The following is a 22,734-nucleotide window of genomic DNA, read 5'->3' on the forward strand; positions in this document are numbered from 1 at the left end:
CTCTCTCTCTCTCGCTCTCTCTCTCTCGCTCTCTCTCTCTCGCTCTCTCTCGCTCTCTCGCTCAGGGACAATTTAGAGTTACCAATCAGCCTATTGGTCTGTGGGAGGAAACTGGAGCACCTGGAGAAAACCCACGCATGCACGGAGAGAACATGCAAACTCCTCCCAGAAAGGCCCCTGGACCGGGGTTTGAACCAGGGACCTGTTCACTGAGAGGCAGCAGCTCTACCGGTTGCGCCACCGTGCTGCCCAGCATTATGATAAGCACGCCCAAAAACAGTTTTTGACAATTTATTTTAAAAAATTCCAGTCCAGACCAGTTTTGGTGAAAACCCTCCAGCCCAGCAGACCCTTCAGATCCATCAGCCTCGTTTTCTGTCGAACTGGTCTCTCTGCTTTTTAAAGCTTTTTTAATATATTTAAAGTTATTTATTATTTTATTATAACTATCTGTGGTAGATCACTAGTTTTGGGTTTCTGTTTTGCTTTTACTGACCTGCGGGAGCACGGTGCACCCGCTAATGACGTCCCATCCATGCCGCAGCCTGCATGCATGTGGAGCAGATATTTTATAGTAAAACTGAACGCACGGCTGATTGTTCCCCAGAAGTTCGTAAATACTGAAGAAGACACGCAGGAGTGGAGCTGAAGGGCTGAGGAGTAAATCTGCAGAACGGGAGGGATTCATTTTGAGACGTTCTCGAGGAGGAGCTGAACGAAGCAACGAGGAGGAACACGAAGAACAAGATCAGAGAATTCCACAGAAATGTTTTTCTGCAGCCTGAGGGGGCCGAGGAGGCTGAAGGGACATCAGCAGCAGATCTGTCGCTGACGCTAACGGAAGCAAAGCGACATTTTATTTTCACACTCCAGCCGGGTGAACAGTCATCGGCGGCTCCGCCGAGGACCAGGAGGACAGAGGACCACCTGAAACTGTCTCTGAGAAGACGTGTCCTCTGAAAAACACAGGTCTTTCTGCACATTATGATTCAATTTTAATTAAAATCAATGTAAAATGTTTCGTTAGTTCTTGTCCTGATCAAACCAGATGCGCCTGAATGTTTCCACGCCGGTGGATATCCACCGTCTCCTCGCAGGAAAACCAAACCGACTGGACTGAGGGTTGCTAGGCAACAGAAACTTCACCGCCGCCATCTGAGAGGCGCCGAGGACAAAAGAGGAAAATCATCCGACCTGCTGGTGGCTGCTTCAGATAAACCAGACACAGACGGTCATCCACTTATCTGCTGCCCCCCGCCCCCGCCGAACTTTGGAGGGGGGGGGGACTCATTAGTGAAGAGGTCATTAACAGATGGAGGTTAATAATTAATAATATAAAAACTAGAAGTAGTTTAAAATAAAATATTATTGATAACATTCATAGGAGAAACTGCAGTTTTACAAAAGTGCTGAAAACTTAAAAGCCAGTAAATAAAAGTCAACATCAGCTAAAACAGTAGCTAAAAGCTAAGTCTGTTTGAAACAACAAGCAGTGATTTTACATTTAACCAGAAATTTAGGAGAAACATTTAGAACTGAGGGCAGCTCGAGGTAGGGGCAGGGGGTGCAGTGGTTAGAGCTGTCGCCTCACAGTAGGGAGGATGCACGTTCGCCTCCCACCTCCTCCCAGCGTTTCTGGGTTTACATGGATATATGGTGGTGGCCATCTTGGATTTTGATGTGGCGACCCAGTTGACCTTCCTTACACCTGGATGCAGCCACACACCAAAATGGAAGTCGGCATGTTGTATATTTTTCAAATGATCCATCTCACAACACAGATAGACATTTATGGTGGTAGCCATCTTGGATTTTGACGTTTCAGCCCAGTTTCTGAAATGAATCTTTCTTACCCCTAAATTCAGCCACACAGTAAACTGGAAGTTGGTACGTAGCTTTTATTTCTAGTTCTCATTCTCACAACATGCGGTCGGACACGGACGGATGGACAGATATTTCCAATTCCCCCTCTTTGCCCTGCGATGGGGGGGGGGGGGGCAAAAATACTCGTTTCCAGAGGAGATGGAGTTTAATTTTCCTGACAAAATTATTAGACATGACTGTTTTCATACGACACGACCTTGACGTGCAGAAAGGAGAAGACTGAAAAAGCTACAAAATAGACACTAAACAATATTTATAAAAGCTATTTTCAAAGGAAATGCTACTCAACTTGTAAAATTTGTGGTTAGTGGTGGTTATTCTGATGCATGCTCAATAATCCAGGTAGAAAAATCTAAAAAATTTAATCTGGTCCTCGGGTCATTATGTCCAGAGGACCAGATTTAACTTTTTTAGATTAGTGGTGGTGAGTTTGGAGACGCTGGTTTTTAATCCAGTTGGCTGTGGCAGCCATCTTAAATCTTTGCTTCTTGAAAAATACATAAAATCTATTCAGTGAACACAGACAGAAACCAGTGTTGCCAGACTGGGCGGTTTACTGCCAAGTGGGTGGTTTTCATTCTGATTTTGCTGGGAGCTCTGGGAAGATTTTTGTTGGATTGTTGCGTTTTGACACACATTGTTAAATTACCTTGGCTTGTACTGATGTGCGCTCATGTTCAAACAGTAAATGTACTGTAACAATATATTGACTGTGTGGATTTTTGTGTGACGTGGCAGTTTTTAACAGAGTTTTGGGCTGGAAAACCTCGACTCTATCTGGCAACACAGACAGAAACGTGGCCTTCAGTTTTGGCTGTGAGCCATAATGACAATACCTCCTCTGTTTAACGTTGAAATGGAACCTGCTACAAGTGAAAGCGATTTAGAGCAAATATTCTCATTTCTTGGTGTGTCAGAAAATAGAAAATCCTGCTGAAGGAGGAAACGTGTGCGTGTTCCTCTGCCCACCTACACGTGTGAAACCTGCAGCGTCCAGCATGAGACTAGATGCTCTCCTCCCACTTACAGATCCTGATGAACGTTTTGCTCCAGAGAAAAATAAAACCAACAAGCGCATCTAAAACAAAAGGCTTATTGTTCCACAAAGGAATGCTTGTTGCCCGCCATCTTTCTTTCTTTAAAGTGACATCATATAAAATGGCAACACTAAAGCTGTTTTGATCAAACTGAATATGTTATTATTCTCCTGTAAGACGTGTGGTACTCTGTATTTACATTAACTCCTTCATCCATCCATCATCTTCCTCTTGTTCTGAAGTCAGGTCTCGGGGGCAGCATCTTGAGCAGGGAGGTCCAGACATCTCTTTCCACAGCCTCTTCCTTCTTCTCTTTTCTGGGAGGACTCCAAGGAGTTCCCAGGACAACCGAGAGACGTGGTCTCTCAAGCGTATCCTGGGTCTTCCCCGGGGTCTCCTCGCAGTCAGACATGCCCGAAGCACCTCCCTAGGGAGGCGCCCAGGGAGCATCCTTACCAGATGCCTGAACCACCTCAACTAGCTCCTCTGGATGTGGAGGAGCAGCGGTTCTACTCCAAGTCTCTCCTGATAACTGAACTTCTCACCCTAAGGGAGAATCCAGCTACCCTGCAGAGGAAACTCATTTCAACCTCCTGTATCCACAATTTCATTCTTTCAGTCTCTACCCAGAGTTCATGACCAGAGGTGAGGGGAGGAACGTAGACTGATCAGCAAACCGAGAACTTTGCCTTACAGCTCAGCTCCTTCTTCACCACAACAGACCGGCACAGAGTCCACAATACTGCAGACGCTGCACCAATCCATCTGTCATTCTCACGCTCCATTCTTCCCTCACTCCTAAACAAAGCCCAGAGATACTTGAACTCCTCCAGTTGACTCCTTAATGGCAGACAACGATCAACAGAACCGAGTCGGAGTTGTCAGGACTGTGTGTCCAGTCAGGGTCGTTGTAAACTAAAGTTAAAAATGTTTTGGTTTGTGCAACGTACTCAAAGCAACATAGACAGGATTCCGTTATGATTCTTTTAGCCCAGTTAAGCTACAAACAAGTTGCCAAAACTGACAGATTTGCTTCCCTGAAGGCACCAAATGGCTTCAGTTACTGTCAGTACAATCAGGTTGGGGGGGCAGCAATTCCTGCTTTTCTCGCTGGAACTTGAAACCTAATTTGCAGAGACGCCTCATGCATCAGTTACAGACGAAACCTTCATTTTTTCCCACTTATGCTGCAAACGGTTTAAATCCAACTACAAACCAGCAACAGTAAAAACTGTCCGTGTCGTCGTACGCTCTGCGGAGAGCAGCGTTCAGTCCAGCGCCACAAAACAATCTCTTAGTGGCTGAATCACCACGGTAACAATAAGCTTAGCTCATGCTAACAAGCAGAATATGAGCTAAATGCTTCAGTCACTGTCAGGAAAAAGCTCAGCTTGTTCACTGATTTAGTTCTTAGAGATCTCCCAGATGAAAACAAGCGGTACGCCAATGTCCCCGTCGCTGAGGGATTTGAACAGTGACGGTTTTGGAGATGAGTGTTTTTCTGGACTGAAACTGAGTATGGAATGTAAGTAAACCTAAATGTTTTGGTGCACAATATTCAAGTGGGCAGGAGTTACACTTTGTAGAAGAACAGATGGAGGTTTTTCTGCTTTTCTGAGGCATCGTAGAGTGACGGAACTTGACGAGTGGAGGGAGCAATTTTATCCACAACCAGGTGCAACGGTGGAGCCAGGGGCTGGCCAGTGGTAGCCATCAACCCCACACACACACACACAATTATTTGAGAAAATTATACCTTAATGCAATAAAAATACTAGAAAGCATAGTTTCAAATGATAGGGGTGGTTGGTTTACATATACAGTATATGATGGTGGCCATCTTGGATTTTGACACGGTGACCCAGTTTTTGAAAGTAACCTTTCTTACATTTAGATGTAGCCACACACTAACGTGTGTACCTCACTTATATTTCAAGTTCTCATGCTCATAACATGCAAAGATGGACGGACAGACAGATGATGGTTCCAATTCCCCTTTTTGCTACACAACAGGGACAACAAAGTACCATCAGAACCACCTGTACTACTGTCTAGTTTTAGGCGAGGTTAGGTCTGGATAATGGAGAAGTCCTGACTTATGGACCTTGCTTCAAAGTAAACCCCTCACAGGGTTAACAGAAAAAAGTTTTGGATGTGATCACTCACCTTCAGCTTGTGTTCGTGCTCCTTGGTGACCTGGACCAGCAGCTGAGCTTTGCGTCGGTTCAAGGCGTCGATGAGGGCGTCGCACTGCGCCACCAAACAGGCCTCGAACTCCACACCGTTTTCCTGAGAGAGGAACAAACCCACAGAGAGGCTGTAGAGTCACAGGGCAGATCTTGATCTTCTTTTTCAGCAGTTTCCTCTTCAGGGGTCTTCACAGCGAGTCATCCTCCTCCATCTCACTCTGTCTTCACTCCAACTACCTCCATGTCCTCTCTAACTGCATCCATACATCTCCTCTTTGTCTTTATCCTGGCAGCTGCATATCTAACATCCTTCTACCAATATACCCACTGTCCCTCCTTTGGACATTTCCAAACCACTGTCCCTCCTCTGGACATGTCCAAACCATCTCAGTCTGGCCTCTCTAACTTTATTACCGTTGTTCAACCTGTGCTGTACCTCTGATGATCTCATTCCTGCCAGCCTTGTCACTCCTAAGGAGAACCTCATCATCTTCATTTCTGCCACTTCCATTTCTTTCTCCTGTATTTTTGTCCATGTCTCTGTCTCCAGACCATACAACACCCTTTTCATCGCAAAACCCTCCTGAAACTTTTCTCCATCCACTCCATCCTACCTGGACTCTCTTTTTCACCTCTATACCACAGTGCCCATTTTCCTGGACAGTGGACCCCAAATCCTTGAAGTCCTGCACCTTTGTGACCTCTGCTCCTTGTAGCTTCACTGTTCCAAATCCACAAAGACACAATGGAGTTCTTTCTGACCATCTCTGTACTTCTCCTCTTCACTAAAATCTGTCCAGTAGTTCACAAGATATTTTGCTAAAAAACAGACAAGGCTGACACCAACAGCTATTCCCCAAGTTTCAAATTAAACCATAGCACACATTGTTGCTTTTGGAGTAAATGTTGGAGATAATAATACTCAGCTACTGACAACACAGTTTAGCCTACCATCTGTAAAATTGGCCGTACTATAGCCATTTTCATGTTTGCTAAGGTTGCACAGCCGTGGTGGCCATCTTGAATGAAGTTGAACCAATAAGGTTATCTGTTGTAGATGTACATCTAATAATCACTCGGAGAGTTTCGTTGAAATCCGTTCACTGGTTCCATATATATTTTGATAACAGACAAATGCACATACACAACTTTGACAGTGGCTGATAATGAGGTATAATGAAGATAAATAAGGGACAATTTAGACTTTTCACTTGTTCCGATGTTTAGATGAAACATTTGAATTACTCTACATTTATCCACCTGTGGATAAATGTGGATCATACATCCTGATTAATCAGAACTTCTTCATGTTGGATGTGTCAACCCAGAACCAAAGTCTGTTTACGTTGTATGTTTTATGGTTCAAACTGTAAACACAACAAGAAAACAAATATGATTTAAAAATAAAATACCTGGATGTGCTGCACAATGTTTCTCAGCTGGACCAGGAACTCCTTGGCTTCAGTGGCTCGGTCTGACAGGCCGTTCAAAGCCTGGGACAGTTGACCCTGTGTGGAAACAACACGACACATTAGAGACAGAGTACAGCTCCGACTGAAAAGGTGGGAGTCAGGCATTACAAGAACTGTTACGTAGGGAGATATGTCCCAGTATAAACTTATAACTTACAATAAGGAAATCATTTGAAACTTTTGGGGTCATCTCAACTCCAGAATGCCACTAACCCTAATAAACCTGAGCCAACATGAAAAAGGCTCAAACTGTGTCTTTTACTGATCTTTTTCTTATTCTTTGGATGTTCCCTCTTCAGGGTCTCCACAGCGAGTCCTCCTCCTCCACCTCACTCTGTCCTGTGTCCTCTGTCCTCACTCCAACTACCTCCATGTCCTCTCTAACTGCATCCATATACTTCCTCGTTGTCTTTTTCCTGGCAGCTGCATTTCTAACATCCTTCTACAAATATACCCACTGTCCCTCCTCTAGACATGTCCAAACCACTGTCCCTCCTCTGGACATGTCTAAACCACTGTCCCTCCTCTGGACATGTCCACACCATCTCAGTCTGGCCTCCCTAACTTTACCTCCCAGTTGTTCAACCTGTGCTGTACCTCTGATGATCTCATTCTTAATCTTATCCACCCTTGTCTCTCCTAAGAAGAACCTCATCATCTTCATTTCTGCCACTTCCAGTTCTGTCTCCTGTCTTTTTGTCCATATCTCTGTCTCCAGACCATACAACATAGCTAGTCTCACCACTGTCTTGTAAACTTTTCATTTGACCTTTGATGACACCCTTTGGTCACTAATCACTCCTGAAACTTTTTTCCATCCACTCCATCCTGCCTGGACTCTCTTCTTCACCTCTTTACCACACTCCTCATGTTCCTGGACAGTGGACCCCAAGTACTTGAAGTCCTGCACCTTTGTGACCTCTGCTCCTTGTAGCCTCACTGTTCCACCTCCTCCCTCTCATTCACACATGGACTCTGTCTTATGTAGTGAACTTGACCTAAGGTCAAAACCCTTGACCTTAAGAACCTTGTGGGACAGAAACTGTCATTTCATTGATTTGAATCCAGAAATACAGGTTCACCCATCCTGAGACTTTCTTTCTTGAAAATTCAAGTGAAAGAACACTCTCTTTTCTATTATCATTACTGTTTTACAAATGTTTGATAATCAAAGTGTTTTAGTTCAAACATTTTAGATGTTACAGTGAACTAATCAATTTTATTAACTGTAAAACAGTAACAATGATTTTTTAGTTGCTTATGCAAAGTTAGAATTCATGTTAAGGTCTGTTACAGAGTAATTATGCATTTTCTGATTTCTGTCTTTGAATGAGCAGTGTACGTTTGTTCCAAGGTCGGAGCCGAAGCAGACAAGTGTTGGAACAACTGTCTTGTTTTTAAATCCTCTCAGACGTAAACAGAGAAGTTGGCACCTGTTTCTCCAAACTCGCCCAAACATTTCTCTCGCCTGTCTGGGGAACATTTTCAATCTGTTCCAATAACATTCTTGCTGTTTTCTGACTTCTAGTAACCTCTTACGTCACAAACCACACCGCTGTCTGGTCGACATTGACCAATCAGGGACTCCCAAATGAACCGGAAATAGAGCCCTTTAAAATGTCGGTACTTCCTAGTTCTCTTAGATGATCGCAGTTCTGTGAAGCGGCAGTTCTGTGAAGTGGCAGTTCTGTGAAGTTGCTGTTGGGTCGCAGTTGCCGTTGGAGTCGGGCTGGAGAGTTTGCAGCTCCAGTCGTTTGGGAGAACAGAAGTCCAGCCATGATAAGGCTCTTCCGAGTTTGGGATTATAACATCTTACACCTCTGAGTGGAACTTCTGAAGAACCCCACTCATGTGAAGTCCACCCGTTGAGGTGAACTGTTGTTGACGAAGTCCCGTCACCACTCCGGATATATCTCTGCCATCCTACGGAGACGCTGAAAGGTAGCGTTAACTGGAGCTCCTCTTCCGCTGATTCATCGTCAGAGAGGTAAATGAGTCTAGTCCACTACCGAGCGTACCGAGGAAAGCTGGGTCGGATGGAGGGTGTCGTCCTGTCAACACTTTTCACTCATACACACCACATTCTCCCTCATCCATCTTTCACTCCCACTAAACTTCATCTTTCCATCTTTAAAAATTCTTCTATCAAGTAGAAATCATTGACAGATATTTTTAGAAATGTCTGAAGCAAAGTTCTCAATCACTGCCGTGTGATTTGATGTCTGCTGTTCTGCTGAAAAGTGAAACAATCGCCGTATTGTTTCTCACTACCTGTAAAGCTGATTAATTATGTTGTTATTTTCATATTTTGCCAAATTAATGTAAATGTTTGATGTTAAACTTTGATTCTGTAAATAAATGACCACCTTCATTTTGATGGGTCAAAGATAAATAACGTCTCACGTTACATTTTATTAAATTCAATGCACGTTTATATACAGTCCAGAAAAATGAAAGAATCCGTTTTAATCAGGTGAATATATCTCAGCATCTGTTCATCTACACTTACTACGACTGACTTTCATTCCTCTTCTTTCAAGTGCATACCTCCACCTCTCCAAGTTCTCTTCCACCTGTTCTCACCACAGATCACGTCATCTGCAAACATCATTGTCCACGGGGATTCCTGCCTGACCTCATCTGTTAGTCGGTCCGTCACCAGAGCAAACAAGAAGGGGCTCAGAGCTGATCCTTGATGCACTCCCACCACTGTCCTGCTGTCCTCATACATGTCCTGCTGTCCTCATAAATGTCCTGCTGTCCTCATATGTGTCCTGCTGTCTTCCTACATGTCCTGTACCAGTCTAACATACTTCTCTATCACTCCAGATTTCCTCATGCAACACCGCACCGCCTCCCTCGGCACCCTGTCAGATGCTTTTTCTAAATCCACAAAGACACAATGGAGTTCTTTCTGACCCTCTCTGTACTTCTCCATCAGCATCCTCAAAACAAAGATGGCATCTGTGGTGCTCATTCTTGGCATGAAGCCATACTGTTGCTCACAGATAGTAACCTCTCGTCCAAGTCTTGCTTCCACAACTCTCTCCCAGATCTTCATCGTGTGACTCATCAACTTAATTCCCCTGTAGTTGCTACAACTCTGTCCCTTCTCAGAATCAGACGGTTTTAGTTTCAATCCGTCATGAAAAGAGGCGATTGGCATTTCTTCAAGGAATACCAGGCCTTTAGCTCCTTACAGCTGTTTTTGTGTGAAAACCTCTGAATGGTAAAGTTTTCTCAGAGGTCAGCGAGTCGCTACAGAGAATGTGACATTTGCAGAATCAGTGTCAGCCCTGAAACAAAACGCTCTGTCTGCCGAGTTCTTTCACAGAAGACACCGTTTTCAACTAAAACATGGGGGACAGGAAATGCCATTGTTGTGAATATGTGCAGTGACACAGATGTGTTGTCTTGTTTGGACAGCAGATAAAAAGGAATGAATTGTTCACATGTATGTGCAGAGAGGCCGTGTGAACACGGAGGTGACAGAAGGAGACCCCACCCCATGGGAACCTCGTTCAGCTGAGTGACCAATCAGTGACTTGGTGACCATATTGTCTCCTGAGGGTTTGGAGCTTAACCAAGGAAAGAAACCATCTCCACTGTGAAAGAGAGCAATAAAACCAGAGCAAGATGGAAAGGCATCCCGTGCACACTGCTCATCCGTGACAGCCAGGCTTCTGGTTTCTGACAGCCGACCAGGAGGGGATTGGTCTGTGGGGGCCGACAGCTGACCTTTGACCTCAGAGTTTGGGAAACGTGACAGCTGCTGCTAACAGCCTGAGCTGGCAACAGCTGAGCAAAGATCTAAATGTAAACTTTCCAGGATTGACTTCCTTTTTTTCATCTGGGGATTCCTCGGATTCCTCTGTCAAAAATCTCAGGAGATCAGCAGCTTAAAGGAATGTACGATTCTTCACAGGAAATGTTAAAATAGATTTCTGCCTACAACAAAAAACTATTTGCTTTAAAAATATATATATATGAATTCATCTATCATACAGTTTAAAAACTGCACAAAGTAGTGATAACTTTGCTGCTCCGCTCAGACCAAACTAACGCCGTCCTGAACACACCGTCCCCACTGTGAAGCACGGTGGTGGCTGCATCATGCTGCAGGGCTAAACCGGTCTGACGTGATGCTCGTAACATTAAAACTTTTGAATTGTTTTACTTTTTTTGTTTTGTCCTTAAAATAAATGGAAAACTCTTCAAATCCTTAAAAATCTTTTAAATCTTCAGCGCACACTTGTTTAATTTTTAGCTTCTGTTTCACTAACTTGGACTTTTATTTTGAAAAATGCAGCTTTTGTTTTGATTGTTTTAACTTGAACAACACAGTGTTCGCTTCTTTCAACACTTACTGGCAAAATCATCGAGCACTCAGCGTTCACGCTGCGTTGCAGGAGCGTATGAACATTTTTCTCGTTTGATCATTTAAACGTCGGCTTCTTGACTTCTTTGAAAGGAAATTTAAAATAAGAGTCTAACTTGTCAAAGATAAACAATAAAATCTGCACCAAGTGGCACCTGAGTGAACTATTAAACCAGTTAAAACAAACTAAAGGAAGTTAAATACTTTTTTTTGTTTGAGCTCAGTGGTTTCTGTGCAGCCAGAAGTCGTTTTCAGTCTCTGGTTTGAAACACAAACATCATTTAATGAATTTAATTCTTCCTTCTGGCTCCACGACTCCACGATCTACATAAAAGTTAATTTTCTCAAATAGCAAAGTATTCCTTTGACCTGGGCAGACTTTAGATCAAGTTGAACTCCAACAAAACAAGCGATGTCACCGTCGCTGAGGGATCTGAAGAGTGAATGGTTGCAGATTTGGAGATGAGTGTTTTTCTGGACTGGAATAGGGAATGTAAGTAAACCTTAATGTTTTTGGTGCAAAATATTCAAGTGGGCAGGAGTTAAACTGTGGAAGAACAGAGGGAGTTTTTTTATTTGTTTTTTTGTGTCACTCTGCTTTTGCAAAGTGATGGATCTGAAGGGATCAATACACAGTTCTACTCTGACCCAACACATCCGGGCACTTTGTCTCTAACCACCATTTTTGTAGGCACGCAGTAGCTGCAGACACGGCTGAATAAGTTTAACCATCAAATATTTATTTCTTTTCATCGCAATGGTTGTCTCGTGTTGGGTTAGAGGATGTTCCAACGAGCAGACGGTTCGGCAAAGCGCAGTTTTTACTACATTCCAAAAATCAGGAAATGCGACGGACTTCATAGGAGCTGAGCGCAGGACATGGTCGAGTCCGGCTTGGAGATATCAACCGCAAGGATCCGCCTTCGAAAACGTAAAGAACCTGCTCCGATCACTTTTATCCACGACCGGAGGCAATGGTGAACCAGGCCAATCATTTATGGAAACTATACTTCTAAGCAATAAAAAAATTAGAAAGCAAAGTTTCCTTAAAAGATTGGGGTAGCCAGTTTACCGATATATAAGGTGGCAACCATCTTGGATCCTGACTTGGCCGCTCAATGTTCAGTAGTGACTTTTCTTATGCCTAGAGGCCGCCACACTAAAATGGAAGTTGGCACATTGCTTATTTTTCAAGTTATCCATCTAAAAAATGTTTACCTATATATGTATATGGCAGCAGCCATCTTGCATTTTTACCTGGCAACCCAACTTTTGATAGTGACCTTTCTTACGCCTAGATGCAGCCACGCACCAAAATGGAAGTTTTATTTTTCAAGTTATCATGCTCACAACATGCACAAATGGACGGAGAGAGCGTCTTCGATTCCCCGACTTCGTTCCACGAGAAGGGATAAAAAATAAAAGAAGGTCAACTGCTGCCAATCATGTGTCAGAAAATATTCAATCCGGCTCTTCTGGTTGATCACAGAGCAGCCAAGAGCCTCTGACCTCACCTTAACTTCCCTCTGTGATCCGGTGACAGACGCTGAAGCATCTCCAACATCGGCTGCTAACAGCCGAGGCTCGGCACACAAAATGATTGTCTGGAGGCGTTTTTCCACCCAGTCTGTTTCTGCAGCGCTCAGTCCTCAGAATCAGGTCAAAGGAAACTCGATTTCTGCACAGCTCACGGCTACTTCTGGCTAAGATTTTCAAACGAAGAGGGGACATCTGAGCTCTCATTTGTTGCTCCTCTGCTGCAGCAACTTTAAAAAGAAGTCAACTCGGGTCAGCTGTAAGACATCAAAACCAATATCTATCATGCCACAATGATCTGACACGACAGGCTCCTTAGGGAATGCATATCACCCGCCACATTTCGTGCCAGAGTTTTAAACTAATATATTATGAGGACAGTAAAGCTGTAGCCATTTTGGTCAAACTATTAAAATAATCTCATGAGATATCATGCTCTAAGTTTTGTGCCTGAAATATAGGCTGTGTTCACACTGCAGGCAAAAGTGGCTCAAATCTGATTCATTTATTAATTATTAATCATAAATGAATTATGAATAATAAATTAGTTCAATATAATAAATGAATTATTATTTCTCAGTATGACAAATTAATTTTTTTCTTATCTGACTCAGGTCTTTTTCATCTGTGGTACTGAATCAGATCCATATTTGTAGTTTATTATATACAAATAGCGTGTAAATACACATGTATTTGTACGTTTTTCAGTCTGACTTTTAGGACAGTGAGATGGGGGATGTGGATCAATCCAAATATTGATAAGTTCATACCATCATCATGCAGTTTAAAGTTCAGACCTCCACACGTCTGTAACTTCAGAACAGAAGTCCAGTTGTTTCGTCTTTGTCCTTTTCATTTGCCGGGACCGAGACAACATCTACAGCACCAGCTGATACAAACGTTTGAGTTGGACTGTATTGATACTAACTTGACGAGTAAACAGGACATTCAGTAATTTAGAGCGGTTCTTAAAATACAACAACAACCAAGTTTTTTATATTTCATATCCAGCAAAATATGATGGACATCACAAATGTTCCCTATGTTCTGTGGAAAAGGTTGAAAACACAAACTGGTTTTAAAAACATAGTTTTGATAAAAATGTCAAGCTGTTTCAGTCGCGGCTTTGGAAACTGACCTTTCACTTCTATATATGGGATTTGGCATCACGTCAGGACTCAATCAGGCAAGAACGCCAGATTTCTATTGAGGCAGCTGCAAAGACAGGCAGTCTCAGAGAACATGCCCCCACCCCGGCCCAACAAACAACCCCCTCCTCCATTCTGACTGATGCCTGAAGTTCTTTGTCAAGTGCCAAAGAATCTTGAAAAAGACACAAAAGTTGAAGGAAGTTCAGCGATAGAGACACAGCGAGAACGGGAGTGAGTAATGACATCTGAGAGATTGTTGATTTTTAGCACGCTTGGATTTTTTTAGTCGGGGCCTAGTTTGTTCTGGTTGGAGTTTAGTTTAGTCCGTTTTAGTAAGTTTGAGTCAAAACAGGGAGGTGATATTTGAACGTGAAGATGTGGCTTCTGTTTGAGGTGGGGGATGGAGCCAGAAATGGACGGAGCTGCAGAACCATAACTTTCTCAGACAGAAGTCCAGATGACAGAACAATGGGTTTGATGAGGAAGTGGGAGATTCACTGTTTTAGAAGAGGAAAGAAAGGAAGAGCGCACCGAGCGCTATACTCCTGCCTGTGCCTGGTCCCTGGCATGACATTGTCATGAGCTGTGTGCTCAAGTGTTTACTTGACTGTTTTTTGTTTGGTTTAAGTTTTTTTTTTTGCAATTGCCTGGCCCAAATGGGGAAAAAAGCATAACCATCGTATTCCATGATAGTGATTACTCCTTAAGAGCACTTGGGACTATAATGGTGGGTGACATAATAAAAAAGAACTTTCAGACTTTGCTTAAAATAAAAATTCTTCATGTTTGAAACCATCCATCCATCCATTATCTTTACCCGCTTATTCCATTTTGGGTCACGGGGGTCGCCGGTGCCCATGTCCAGCAATCACTGTGCGAGGGGCGGGGTACACCCTGGACGGGTCTCCAGTCCATCACAGGGACACATAGAGACAAACAAGACAAACAACCATTCGCTCTCTCACTCACACCTAGGGACAATTTAGAGTTACCAATCAGCCTAACATGCATGTTTTTGGACTGTGGGAGGAAACCGGAGTACTCGGAGATAACCCACGCATACACGGAGAGAACATGCAAACTCCACCCAGAAAGACCCCCGGACCGGGGTTTGAACTAAGGACCTGCTCGCTGAGAGGCAGCAGCTCTACCAGTTGCGCCACCGTGCTGCCCTGTTTGAAACTAACGTGTTTTAAATATGTGAATATTATGGTGGTGACTGTTTTCATCATTGAGTGAATATGAATCTGTGTTTAAATCGTTTCCCTCTGGGGCCGTCCTCCACAGGCAGCTACAAAGTGGCTGCTGCATCATTCATTAACGAGAACTGCTGTTATCAATAATGCAGAGAAGTGGTTAACTATTCACACAGGAATCAGAGTGAAACTTAACAGATGTTTGGCGGGAGGAGGGGGTCTGAAAGATTCTTTGCACCGGTGTTCGTTAGACAAACCGGTGACACTAAAGACATTTCGCCAATGATAAGTGCAACTCCACTCGGCTTTCGTCTTATCAGTTCTTCTCGGGTGTAGGCAAGGCATCGCAACAATTATATAGGGGACGTGTTCCCCCATATTTAAAAAATGTTAATTTGGACCCCCTCATTTACCGTGAAATATTAGTTCACTTAGTACTCTTTCTATTTTTCCTTGAATGAATCCATTCCACTTGATTAATAGAATACTCAAACCACTAAAAGTCCACTCCAGGTTTTCCTGGTTACTTAAAACTCACCACACAGCAGACAGTGCTTCTCTGAGGTCATCTGCCTTGGCAAGGCACTCACGGGGGGGAGGAGGGGGACACCTCTGTTTTGCACGCTAGCTTAGCACCATGTGGCAGTTGTTGACCGGGATAGGGGGGTGTTAGGATGTGTGAGAGAAGTGGAGCGCTACGTCTGTAGCATCTTAGCTAATGCATCTGTATTGCGCACCGCTAGGTTAGCATTACGTTAATTCCGGCGGTTTTTGACGCCTGTGGGGGTGGGGGCTTGAGAGCAGCGGCGCTAGTTCTATTCACACATGGAGAGCTGTCGGTCAGGCTATTAAGTTTACACATGTATGTAAACAGATGTTTAACAACCTGTTAAAATACACCAGAATGCAGGAAATGGCATCTACTTTATTAAAAATTTTCTGGGGGAGGACCCCCCAGACAGCCCCCCCCTCACACACACACACACAAACATTACAAATGCTTTTCAAGCCAATGGACGTAGGTGATTTGCCACAGTGACTTGTTTTCCCGCTCTGTGGGTGGGATCATCTATGCAAGTGGGCGGGATCAAATGGGGTCATGGTGCTCGAGCCACTCCGCCTGTTGTGGTTCTTAATCGCCCTATAATCACTCCAGTTTCTTTAGCTTATCTTGGCACTGTGCAAGTCTGGGCGAAGTCATGCTGCGCCATCATCGATGAGATCTCTCAGTAAATGAGAGATCAGAGAGGAAATGGAGGTTCAGATGTAGTTTGCAGTTTTGCTGGGCGGATCATCTCCTGGTCAGACGTCAGTGATACTTTAGGAAAGCTATCACTGTGTGCACGTCTGCAATCAGGGGTTTTAAAGAGGGTCCAGATTTAATGAGAATCCTGGGTTGGTGCCCCAAAAACGAAAGCCAAAGCTAAATTTAAGAACTTTTTTAAAATTATGTATAAACTAGTTAAAAATGTATTATCATATACAAGTTCAGGGGTCACTGTCTGATAGAAGTCTACTTGTTTAAGGATAAAGAAGACTCCTGACCCTGATCATTAATCAGCTTTCTGCTCAGTCAGTGTTTCACTTTTGTCTTCAGGCGTTTGGGGTCTCCCAACTGTTCTCATTTTATTCCTCTTTCATTAACACTGACACAGCTAATGTCTTTACAAGCAGCTTCAGGGGCAAATGTTACCAGCATCCAACCAACGCCCACTGAGAAAATCCATTCCCTGCACGTCTCGACTCCGTCCTCAGTCCCATCACATGGGAACCTGAAACATTCGAGCACCCGTGTCTTATCTGCCTCGACTCGCTTCGAACAGAAGACTCGCTTCAGGAGCTGGTGTTTGTGATCATCCCGAGCTGCTGGGCTCCATTAATTCATCATTAATGAACTCAGCTGGGAGCAAAAAACAGCTCTAAATGTTCATGACTCAGACGAGTTGGAGGAAAACATCTCAAAGTAACAACCGAGTCACATCCCTGACGTTGTTCAGTCTTAACACCTTTGTGATCTTGTTCGTTCCTCCTGCGCCGTTTTGTGCTGATGAACTTTGCATACTTGATCCTATTGCAATAATTTAAATTTCTAATAGTTAAAAACATTCACGAGATGTTTGCTGACATGTGGTTTTGGAAATATTAAACTTTATTTACCATAAGCTTCTTCATTGGGAAATTTTTGGCAGCTTGGATTTGGTCCACAAGCGCACCATTCCCATAGTGGAAAAACAGTTTGCTGGTGAGAAGATGGTTTCTGGGTCCACCCTCTCCCCCATCAACTCCTCTGGGGCAGCCATGCCAAAATGGTTCAAAACACCAAAGTTCATGCTCAATAATCCAGGTAAAAGTCCAACAATGTTCAGTCACTGCAATTTGTGATTAAACTTTGCACTTACAACAAATTCTATTGTCTTCTTTTGCACATTTTACTAACATTACTCAGATATCTTGGCTTTGAATGTTTTACTGTTATCTTTTAGCTCTCCACCTGCCCCTTGGTTTTACACAGGCTTCAAACTCTCGGTGTTTAGGCCTCATCTTAAAACACATCTGTACTCACTGGCTTTTAATGAGGTGGATGGATCATCTCAGCAAAGGAGAAGTGCTCACTAAGATTTACACACATTTATAAACAATATTTAAGAGAAAAGACCCGATTTGTACGTAGAAAATTGAGTTCAGCTCATAAAAAGTGGGAACAAAATCAAAAGTGTTTATAATTTTTTTCAGTGTATTTCTCAACACTGGCTGGTTTCCCCAGAATCCGTGCACAGAAAAGTCTTGTGGGTGCAAACAAACATGTAACGTGACCACAGGCAGCCCAGACTCCGTTTCTTTTGTCTGCTGCTCCATTTTTAGCACTTTGGATGCAGCCACCCTTTCATTTGGAGCTGTGTCCTCAGAGTGTCTTCAGATATGCAGCAGGACGTCTGAAAACAACGAGCCGACGCTCAGCCCCATTAAAACCAGCAGACGGAGGTCAGAGCAGCAGAAGGAGCTGGTGCTACAGTCGGGTCTGACTTCACGTCTGAAGACATCAGAAGTTTCACGCCCGTCTGTCCTCAACAACTTGTCAACATAAAATGATCTCAGTTGATGAGCATTCTCTCAAAGAATTGCTCATGTTTTTCTCTGATAAAAGAGCTCATCCACACCAGAAAAGCTTCAGAATGACTCATTCTACTGAAGGAGCTTTTCAAAATCTCCCCCGCAGACATGGATTTACCGTTCCTCCTGTGGAGCAGAAGAAGAGGCTTATTTTCTGCAGAGCCACAGGTCTCTGATCAGACTCCATGAGCTCCTCCGAGGCCTGAAGAGTCAGTCCAGCTCAGAGCCGGACTGTTCAACTAGTGGTCCGTGGGCAAGATGCGCTCATTAAAATCTTTGTTTCCCAGAATCCAGTGGTGTAGTCTACGTGATACGCAGGTATACGGAGTATACCCACTAGAAAAGCCCAATCATTTCAGTATACCCACCTAAAAGTGCCCAATGATACATGACATATCATTAGACACGTGTCATTGATATGTTAAACGGCAGTTAAACGCTTCCATAGCAATCTGTTGGTATGCAGAGTTTGATTATTACATTCGCTTATCCAGCGAACTATTGTATAATTCTGTACTTATTTAAAAAAGTTAAATCTGGTCCTCTGGACTTTCAAATAAACAAGACAAAGCAAAACAAACAACAACAACAAAAAGTAGAAACGTTTCATCTCTCATCCGAGAGACTTCCTCAGTCTGAGGTGCTGTATTCAGCTCAGTCTCTTAAATAGCACCTTCTCAGAGTGGATCAACCAGTTTTGCTGCTGACAACCAAAACCAGCTGATCACATGATCAAGAAGGACCATCAGCCTAACAATGGATCATTAGCACCTGATGGCTGTTTACTGTTCACAGAGGGCTGAGTGATACTAGCAATCACAGCATTGTAAGAGGGGGACAGTTGAACCCGGAGGCCTCCACCCCTGTTTAATGATGGACGATTTCTTTTCACAAAGATGGCCTCCTTTACTCCTCTCTCAAACCATCGTTCCTCTCTGTCCAGGATGTGAACATCTTCATCCCTGAAAGAGTGACCGCTGGCCTGCCTAAAAGCAAATGAACTAAAACACATTATTTTTATTTTCTTCTTTTTGCCACCAGTTTATTGATGCTACGTTGGGGGGAAAAAAATCAAGTTGTAGATGTTTTAATCAAATATTGAAAATATTGTTGCACAAAATTTCCCACATTATGACCAGATGTCAAGATGTGTTAGCCATGGCTAATTCCACATCAGTCTGTAAAACTGAGTGAGTTATGACTGTTTTTGTATTTTTTATCATCTGCTGGTTGTGTCTTAAACTGGACTGGCTCCAACTCATAGCTGTACATCTAATTATTACGTCCTAAAAGTTTCATGTACTTTTTTTAATTGTTTTTTCCTTTTGTTGTCTTTAGTGCATGGTGCTACTTTTGTACGGCTCTCGTTGTGTTTTCTTTTTGTTGTAAGGCTGCAGCTTTAATCTGTTCTAAGTGTAAAAAACAGATTAACTAGAGAAATAGCATTTCCTGCAAAAAATGCAGTGTGAATGCTTATTGCAGAAGAACTTAATGAAAAACAGCTAAAATTAGCTAAAATGGAAGAACAAGTCGTTAGCAATTAGCTAAAAGCAAGTTAACAAGTTAGCAGTAGAAAGCAGAAAGAAAACATAATTGCTGAATTTGGTTTAAAGAAGCAAAAATTAGCACAAAAATTAGGAAAATTAGCTAAAAAAGCTGAATTTATCAAAAAAAATAGCTGAAAAGTAGCTGAAAAGGCAGAAAGAAGCTTAAACTACCAGATGGAAGTGGGAGGAGCTGAAATGAGCTAAAAATAATGTGGAATTAGCTGAAAAAGCTAAATTTAGCACAAAACGGCTAAAAAGTAGCTGAAATAACAGAAAAAGCTGAAACTAGCAGAAAAAAGCTGAAAGGAGCATAACAAGCTGAAATTATCAGAAAGGAGTTAATTAGGCTGAAAGTAGCAGAAATTACCACAAAAAACTTGAATTTATCTGAAAACAGCTGAAATTAGCTAAAAATGCTAAAAAAAAACAGCTGAAAAGGTAGAACAAGCTTAAATTAGCAGAAGAAAGCAGAAAAACATATTTGCTGAGAGAAGCAGAAACTAGCACAAAAAGTTGAAATTATCTGAAAAAAGCTGAAATTAGCACAATAAATAGCTGAAAAGTAGCTAAAAAGACAGAAAGAAGCTGAAATTACAAGAAAGAAGTGGAGAGAGCACATTTGTTTCTGAATTTGGCTGAAAAAAGTTGAAATGAGTGCGAGAAATGTGAAGTTAACTGAAAAAGCTAAAATTATCACAAAAGCAGTTGGAAAAAAGCTGAAAGGAGCAGAAATCAGCTGAAAGGAGCTTAACAAGCTGAAATTAGCAGAAATATGTTAGAAGAAGCACAAAAATGTTTTAGTTAGCAGAAAAAATCTGAAAGGAGCACAAAACAGCTGAAAGTAGCTGATTTTTTTTATTTGCAGCAGGAAGCTGAAAGAAGCTGAAGCAGAATAAAATGTGAAAGGAGCAGCAACAGGTTGTAAACAGAGCTAAAGATTTGAAGGAGGTAAAATGAGCTCAATTCATTTTCTATGAGGAAAAAATAGCAGAAAAGGCTAAATATTTCAAAAAGCTAAAGTTGCACCAAAAGCAGGATTGTCCCGAAAGAGCCGAATGTTTTGATTTCTGATTTGTTGAAATAGTTTGAAAACTACAGGACGAGGATCGCACCGAAAAATGTACAGAAGAAAAATGGATGACCGTGAATGTTTTATTATTTACACAGAAAAATAAATATAAAAAAGGTTTATAAGATATTTTACTGTGCAGTCTTCTAGCACTCAGAATGTGTGTTTAGGACCAGTCTCTGCTACTACCACTCCAAATGTGCTTCATTAATTGGTGCCTGTGGCCCTCGGACCGCAGTACTTTGACATCCGACCCACTTTTAGCAGGCGAGGAGCTCAGGTGTAGAGCTCTGACCGAACCTGTTCACTGTCATCATCTGATGGAAGGAGACGGCCCGTCGACACGTCCTGCCTTCTGACCGAACCCGAGGAGGCAGATGAGAGACGATGAGTCACATCCGGTAAATTATCTGGGACAGCAGACCCGCGGAGTACAGCTTCTCAGAGACCTCGGCTGCTTGAGCCCACATGGTGAGGGCTTCGGCTGCCCTGGCGGCACGTGGCTCGTGTCTTCTCCGATTAAAGAGAGAAATGAAGACGGAGAGCAGCGCTCGTCCTGACCAAAACTAATCTGGTAGATTAAAGACCTGAAGAGTAAAGGTCCAGCTTCCTTCATGTTTCAAACTGTCTTCTGCTGAGAAACTAAACGTTTGTAACTTATCTTTAATGTTCGTTACGCATGGGTCCATTTCATGAGATGTCCGGCTCAAAGTCTGATACTAACGTGGACCAACTCACCACAGTCAGCTGAGATGGATTATGGACTACCTCACAGAGACCACAGTTCGTCAAGATAAAGAACACCGCACCTGACACTGTGCTGAGCAGCACCGGAGTTCCACAGGGCACTGTACTCACCCCTTTCCTGTTCACTCTGTGTACATCTGACTTCCAGTGTCACTCTTTCTGTCGCCTACAGAAAGACTCAGACAACACTGTGGTAGTTGGATGTATCGGAGGTGGACAGGAGGAGGGTGCAGGAGCCTGGTGGAGGACTTAGTGGGATGTTGTGGAGCAAACCACCTGCAGCTGAACATCTCCAGGACTAAGGAGATGGTGGTGGACCTTTGAAGGAAGGAGCCCATACTTCAACCTGTATGTATCAGTGTGGATGATGTGGAGGTGGATCACAACAGAGTGAATGCTTCATAAATGTTGACCTGATGCTTTAAAGCTACAGAAATCATAAATAAATGTATTAAATCCGCTTCAGCTCAGTCATTTCTCAGCGTGACTTTAGTTTAAAACTGACATCAAGGAGGAGGAGGTGATCTGCGTTCCTTTGGTGAACGTTGAGCTTTCTTATTTATCCTCCAAAAATGTGTGTTCAATAAATCGTAACAAGGATTTTCATTGTTTCTGCAAGATATCAAAGATAATTCCCCTGATCAGGACTGAGAGGAACCTCCCCGAGCCGTGGTCATCTGTTGCAGCAGCAGACGGAGGTAAAACCAGGACAACCTGTGCACCTCCAGCAGTACAGATCCTAAAAAGGCTTTTTCTCTCCATCGCAGACCCAAGAAATAAAAATAGCACATGTGATTGGTAACTATTGTTTTATTTCACCCCCTCTGACTTTTCCATCAAATCTGAAATTGCCCCAAACATCTGAGGTGAGTCTATCACAGCGTCATCAAGAAGGGATGATGGTTGGGAATTGGCCGTATGATGACTTCTGGAGACGGATTAGACTTTAAAACTGAAGCATAGGAGGAGGAGGCACCGCACGGCTGCAGGGTTTAACATCAAACCACAGCTCTTCAGACATGAACCAGTGATGGGACACAAGACGGAGTCTCAGGTCTGAGGAGCTGGACCACACCAGGGATCCACATGACCCACACCTAATGTCTAAAAGTGATGAACACGTAGCACAACTGAAGCAGCTGCTAACGCAAACAATCCGTCCAAACTGGTTGACCCAAGTCCTGATTCTAGAAGACCCCATGATACCTCACTGTATCATCTGTAGAACATGGAAGCTGCTGTCAGGATCCATAACGGCACAAAGACCGGCGCCGACACCAGGGGAGACGTGCACGGGTCCACAGAACCATAGCTCAAGACTGGAAGATCCAAAACTCTGACCACAGAACACCTGGACGTGATGCCCCACACAGGTGGACCTGAAACTGTCCACCAAGGTTTCACACCAGCAGGTGGA

General features: G+C 43.2%; 1 protein-coding gene across 1 annotated transcript in view; it reads right to left on the reverse strand.

The window, feature by feature from the left end:
• The window catches only part of trim9 (tripartite motif containing 9), a 107,974-nt gene that overhangs the window by 16,703 nt on the left and 68,537 nt on the right, over window positions 1-22,734 (reverse strand). Inside the window, exons 2-3 of the mRNA XM_037694619.1 lie at window positions 6,523-6,618; window positions 5,088-5,210 (exon numbers count right to left, since the gene is read on the reverse strand). Coding sequence (XP_037550547.1) covers window positions 5,088-5,210; window positions 6,523-6,618 — 219 coding nt within the window. The remainder of the gene's footprint in view (window positions 1-5,087; window positions 5,211-6,522; window positions 6,619-22,734) is intronic.

Source organism: Nematolebias whitei, chromosome 21 (assembly GCF_014905685.2).
Source record: "Nematolebias whitei isolate Nwh7 chromosome 21, NemWhi1, whole genome shotgun sequence".
In the NCBI taxonomy this organism is placed as follows: Eukaryota; Metazoa; Chordata; class Actinopteri; order Cyprinodontiformes; family Rivulidae; genus Nematolebias; species Nematolebias whitei.